Here is a 6,300-nt window from a genome sequence, read left to right as displayed (position 1 = left end):
TCATGTGTAAAAAGTCTGTCCTGCTATGTTCAATGCATCTTATTTAAATAGTGCTTAGTATTAAAGCCTTTAAAAATCCTAATTAGTGATTTCTGACCACAATGAATCTCATTCTTCTATTATTTAGAAATCTGAAAAGCTTATTGGATTTGCAAAGCAGCAGCATTTTTAATAGAACAAAAGCCATTTTATTTGTATTATTTTTCAGAATGGTATTGATGTTTTCACCGCGTCACTTATCAACAAGCAACAAAAACTGCATGACATTTACATTTATCTACCGGTACTGTAATCGATCACTTCCATAGAAAGAGTGCTTATGCTCCTAGTTATGATCAAAACCAGACATAAAAGGTATTTATTTGTCATATTTAGTGGCAAAGAACAGAACAGCACGACATTCTCTGTGTTCATGTCACAGCAGACATTTCAAGAGATATTTGCAGGTTTTTCGAGTCCATCAATTGGTGTTTTGGACAGCTCCCCCTCTACTCCTGGTAGTTTCAGGGGGATAAAAGAGCTTGGAGAGTCTCATACAAGCCTTCGTAATCCAAACACTGTAGTGCTTGGTAGTAACAAAGACCATAATCACCAACCAGCAATTTTCACTATTCAGTCCAAGTGGCATGCAAAGAGTAAAACAGACAGCACAGTGAAAAGCATTCAATTAAATTCTCTTTTTAATGATATATGTAGCATTATCAGCAGAGTTGAAGAATATTTACTTAAAAAAAATGAGAACTTTATGCTGTGAGTGTCCTTTAAAAAAAACTAGCAGCACGAAATGCTTTTTGAACAGACGAGACATCCCTGCTGCATCTTGAACAGCAGTACGTTATTTTGTTGTCCGTGATTTTTGACTTCCCAGTTTTGCAAATGCAGACACATCAAGACTTTTACCACTGCTGCACTGTTCATATAAAGTCTGAAAGTTAATAAAAACATAGGTATTCAGGCAAACATAATTGTCTTCAGAAATGGATTCAAACTAAAACTTTATAACAAATGTTAGCAATTGAAATAACTCATGGCCTACCCCTAAACATTACAAAGTACACACTAAAATTCATCTCAGAAATCATAAAATAAAGACATATCTAAGAAAGCCAGTTTAGTAGTACTAGTTCTAATACAATGTAGTGCCTAAAAATAAAATATATAATACCAATTAAACAATACAAACAAAGGTATAGAGCTTCATAGGTTGACAGAGAACAAACTAATTTGAGATTTAAAATCAAGATTACTCTTAATTGTCGCTGATGTGGCAACATCAGCATGGAAGGAAAGAGGTATTTGCATATACGGTATGAGCAAGATTCATATGAGGAAGTCAGGAAGAGCAGTGATCACAAACAGCCACATCACAACCATACCGTAAAGTGAAAGGATAATCTCTTGTTCATACCCTTTAAAAAAAACCAAGTCTGACTAGCAGTGAGCATATTCAGGAATTGAACTATACACAGATAAAACAGACCAAACTTCAGTGAGAAATACGGGAGATTTCTGTGTATTAATTCCTTTTAGTGTTAATTCCAGTTGCTACAGAAGAGTTTTACAGAAACTTCTGACAGAAGTGCTGCCAAAAATCCCCATGGTGCCAGAAGTAGGAATACCCAAGAATTTTGAGTTGAAACACATCATTATTGTTGTCACCTTTTAGGAAAAAGGTCATGAAAGTCAGGGTTTACATGGATTTCTTTAACCAAGTAAAAAGGAATTAGGTAGGACAAGTTGGGGGGGGGGGGGGGAGGGAAGAGACAGAAGCCTTCCACACTGCCATCACCTCAATAAAGGAAGGAAAAAATGCAAATTAGCTAGAATCACTCAAAGGTTTTTTCAGGCAAAGAGGATCCTTGTCTTTGAGTTCTTCTAATTAAGAGACAGTTTTCCTTAAATAGAAAAATGTAAATAAATGTAAATAAAGTAAACCACTTTAGGAAAGAGGCATCCTGAATTTGCTTCCCCATCCCTGAAAACTGCTTTGCATTCGTTCTCAACTTGTCCTGTCTTTGACCACCATTATCTCTTCTGAATCTGAGTCCAGAGAGAGGTAGAAGGAAAGGAGTTGGTAAAAAGTTACCAAAATTCTACAGGCAATAAATGGAGAGGCTGGCAAACATACCTCAGCATCCAGGGACAAATTCACACATAGGGATGCACTAACAACTCAGCAACTTCCAGGGAATAAGAAAAACAGCTGTCCAAAAGCTTGCACTCCTACCAGTTTTGGTCATTTCTCCAAAGTGATGACTCTCAAATTAAAAGAAATACTACCATATCTGACTTCTGGCCAGCTTAAAAGCAAAGCAACACTGAAAGGTCTGTTTCAGAGAAGAGATGAAGGAAAAATAAAGCCATACAGACACCCCGGAAGGTGGAGACGACAGAAAAAGCTAGATCAAGGTTACTAATCACCCTTTCCAACCCCTCCTATTCTGGATGGAATACAGAGATCCTGCAGGCTTGCAAATGAAAGTACTACAACTGCACTGTGTTTTTATAGCGGTCATCAAAACTCTGATATATGTATCCACTCAGCTTTCACAATCATACATTTTTCCTAGGTTTTTTTTTCCTATGAACATGTTGTATTACCATACAGAATATAAAAGAAATAATCTACTTACCCTAGCAGCCTTAGAAATAGAGTTTGGAGAATTCAAGCCAACAAGCTGGCCAAGGATACGCTTCATTTCCTCTGTTGTTCCTTTTGCATTTGGAACACCTGCAGTTAATTTAGGATTATGCTAAAGTTGCAAATAATTCTGTATAATTAGCAGTGCAGTTAGTGAGATTTATACAAAAAGTCTGTTTTGAAATTAATAATTTCAGAATTAAAATACTGAAGTTGTTTCCAAAACATGCACAGGTACCAAAGTAAATCATGATTCCAGCAACTGGAAAGTACACTTAAAAATGGATTTATTTTCTTAAATAGATTTATAAACACTAATATAAATATGCTTTTAAATAAATGTACCTGTTTGAGAATGGGTTTGAATTTGAACATAGGGATGTATCAGCAACTCTGAGACCGATATTCTTTGTTTAGGGTTTCTTATTAAACAGCGCTGCAAAAGAAAAAATGAGGAAGAGAAAAAATGCTTTGCTTACAAAAATCAAGAATTTTCCTAATAAGTAAAATTTAGGATATATAAAGACCTACTGCCAAACAACTTACTCAGAAAGATAAACTCCTCAAAATATAACAACAGATAATTGCTAATCAATGCAATTAGAGTTTTCTTCAGACTAAAGTTTGGTATCCTGCTTTACTCGAGTAACAGATGCAAAAGTGACATGAACAAGTTTGCACAGCAGTCTTTCCTGGCAGACCCATTAATTCTTCCGTTATCTTTTAAAAGGATGTATGAATGCAAACTCTATAGATGCTATCATAATCCTTAGGTTTAATCACACTTCTACCTATGTAGCAAATTTGTATGGATAATATTTTGTATGCCCAAAAAATTAACATTACACAAAAATGACTCTTAGAAACCTTATAAACTATTTATAAAAACAAAACTAAAGCTGAACTTCAGGAAAAGCTAGATTACATAACCTCTTTAATACAATCAGTTTTATTTTTGCTGACTGATGGACCTGCACATTAACAACTCAGTCTTCATGCTCACCCTTTACAGACCAGAGCTCGTGAACAGCAAAGTCGAACACCTCTTGATTAGTGAAATACAGGTTCATATTGACTAATGACAGAAGCCACAAGTATCTGTGTATTCTCAAACACTTAGCCTATTATACCATACAACTGCTGTATGCTTGCTATATATTAGTGGAACTTTACCCCTGTACTGAGGGTGTCTCTGAAAACACTGCCTTACCTCTTAAGCTTTGGAAAACAACGATATGTGCCCTACTAATGTCCACATGACAAGAACACTCCCATATACATTTTTAAAGGGACAATAGACTAAATTCATCACCAAAAACACATGCTTCACCCTTTGAACTTAACTACTTGTCCCACATCATAACCACTCTGTTCCAGAAGAACAAGCTGGTCTAATAACAAAAAATCTTTTCTAGTTAATCTTCTGACCATTCAGTACAGGTACTTCAGTGAATATACAGCTGGAAGTCTAGTCTACACAGCTCTCGGCATATTTTCTTAAAGTCAGGTCCAAACGTATTATCCGCACCACTGTCTTCATGAACAATGACCATAGTCTTGGGGCAGATGTACCGGAAGCCCTGCCTACCTTAAGCTATGGTTAATTTCCTAATCTCAGGTAAATTTAGTTGCTCTTCACGTTCTGGAAGATTAGACATGACAAGGGAACCCTCACTTTTTCTTAGTAAGATTCCCCATATTTTTTCCTGCTCAGATCTTCAATGCAGAGCAAAAGCATTCTCTCAACTCCCTCTCCTCCTCTTGTCCAGTCAGCACAACCAGCTCCCCTTCACCTGGCAAGGAGCAAAGAGAAGGACAGACTACTGCTATAACAACACTCTCCTTGGACCTACTTTTTCCTTCGTAATTCTCCCTCACCATATTTCTCACATCATAATGATTAGCCAGCTACTTCAAAATCACTGATGCAACTGCTATTCATACTTGTTCCAGTTCATACTTTATTCATACCAGCTCCACTTTTCTGCCCAGTCTGTGTCCAGATAATCCTGGAAAGATTAATGAAGAGACAGGTAGGAAAGAGAAAAATCTTTATCTATCTTGTAGCTGAAGGCAAGAACAAATAAGTGCATGGAGATGTTAAACACATGCTCTGAAATCTGAGCCTAGTGAACAGGAAACAAGGTCTAGACATCTGTCTTGCCTAAGAAACGCTGGGTTAAGAGTTAGCACTTTCATTAGTTTTTGTTACTGTCAGATCTTTAGCCATAATTGTATATGTAGCTGCTCCACATACTGCTTTGAAAAGACTGAATGATGCATTCAATTATGTAACACATCTCAGAAGCTACTGACAAAGAGCCGGGAGTAGACTGCAACCTCTAAATCCACCTAAGCTGCAGCCAGGACAGCACATTTGATTGAAGTCTCCAGCAGATGTGAAGCAGACATTTAAAAGTTAAGGGAATAAGCATTCTAGACTTCAGTTTATGTTCCCTGCTCAGCAGCACAGTCAGTCACTTTAGCTCAGGCTCTTGAGAAAAGGTATTGGCCAAGCCTCAAGTGCAGGCAATTATATAGGGTGAAGAAAGGGACAGAGAGTACAAAAGCTACTTCATTTATTTTGGGTTGTTCAACCACAGCAGTTAAACAAGCAAATACTTAAAGCAACGTGGGTTATTTGCTAATAAACTGAAAATAGACTTTTATTATGGAAAAGATAAGAGGTGGCTCTAGCTTCAGTACATCCTGTTTTAGAAAAAGCCCTGTTACTACAAGCAGTAGTGAACACCATCTAGGAAACAAGTTTCTGAAGTACAACTCATTTACTCAGTTCAAGAAAATCAGGTTTAAGGAGGTTACCATTATTTGAATCAAAATTAATCTTGAGATAGTTACCTTTAGCACATCTTGAAGATCTTTCTCAGCAATATCCGGGAACTCTATTTCATAACTAGGATCAATGATAGCATGTAGTTTATTGATTGGATTTGTTATGTGTTGAAATGGAGTTCTTCCATATGTCATACAATATAAAATGCATCCTAAGGACCACACATCGCTTTTGGGGCTTATCTAATACAAAACCAAAAAAAGTTAAGATTACTCCTTACTTCTGGAACTGTCTCTTCAGCCAGTGACTGTACAATTAAATGACAACTATTTCACTTAATAGTCTGCCTATTTTATACTGGATAACAGGTCTTCATAACCATCACACATGAAGGCCAAGACAGTATGCCATTATCAACCAGAATAGTACTGTAATGTGGCTTCCTTCAATAATATTCAGTAAGGAATTTTTATTAATGAATTAAACTGATCTGAAGAGATACTTAAACAGCTAACTTTAATTAAAGTTAGCTCTTAACAAGTTGAACTGCAAGATTCTGATTTAGGAAGTGTATGGATGAATCCAAATAAAAGCACACTGAATTAATTTAGCCCAGAAACCACAAAGGCATAAGTAGCTCAAAAATTAATAAAGGTTAATGAAGTAGCACCAGCTGGAAGGGCATAGCAGCACCACATCAGTGAACCTGTTTTGAAAAAGATTGTTGCCTGCAGTGCTCAAACATTTTTGCCAGTCAGGCTGCTCACTTTGTTTCAGCCTGAGTATGTGCACACCAGTCAATTCTAAACAGGTTTACTTGGCAGGGCAGCAATCCTATCAACGTACATATGTAGAAAACCAGGTA

At 36.6% G+C, this 6,300-nt stretch overlaps 1 protein-coding gene across 2 annotated transcripts in view; it reads right to left on the bottom strand.

Annotated features, from left to right (window-relative positions):
* Positions 1 to 329: 329 nt before the first annotated feature.
* Positions 330 to 6,300, bottom strand: part of TTK (TTK protein kinase) — a 47,364-nt gene continuing 41,393 nt past the window's right edge. For both annotated transcript variants that reach the window (XM_068937626.1, XM_068937627.1), the window contains 4 exons: positions 5,501 to 5,677; positions 2,987 to 3,077; positions 2,634 to 2,731; positions 330 to 925 (listed from right to left, as the gene is read on the bottom strand). In XM_068937626.1, coding sequence (XP_068793727.1) covers positions 836 to 925; positions 2,634 to 2,731; positions 2,987 to 3,077; positions 5,501 to 5,677 — 456 coding nt within the window. In that variant the 3' untranslated portion in view covers positions 330 to 835. The remainder of the gene's footprint in view (positions 926 to 2,633; positions 2,732 to 2,986; positions 3,078 to 5,500; positions 5,678 to 6,300) is intronic.

This window comes from Struthio camelus, chromosome 3 (genome assembly GCF_040807025.1).
Source record: "Struthio camelus isolate bStrCam1 chromosome 3, bStrCam1.hap1, whole genome shotgun sequence".
Taxonomy (NCBI): Eukaryota; Metazoa; Chordata; class Aves; order Struthioniformes; family Struthionidae; genus Struthio; species Struthio camelus.
The sequence above is the reverse complement of the archived record's forward strand: the minus strand, read 5'-3'. Positions and strand labels throughout refer to the sequence as shown.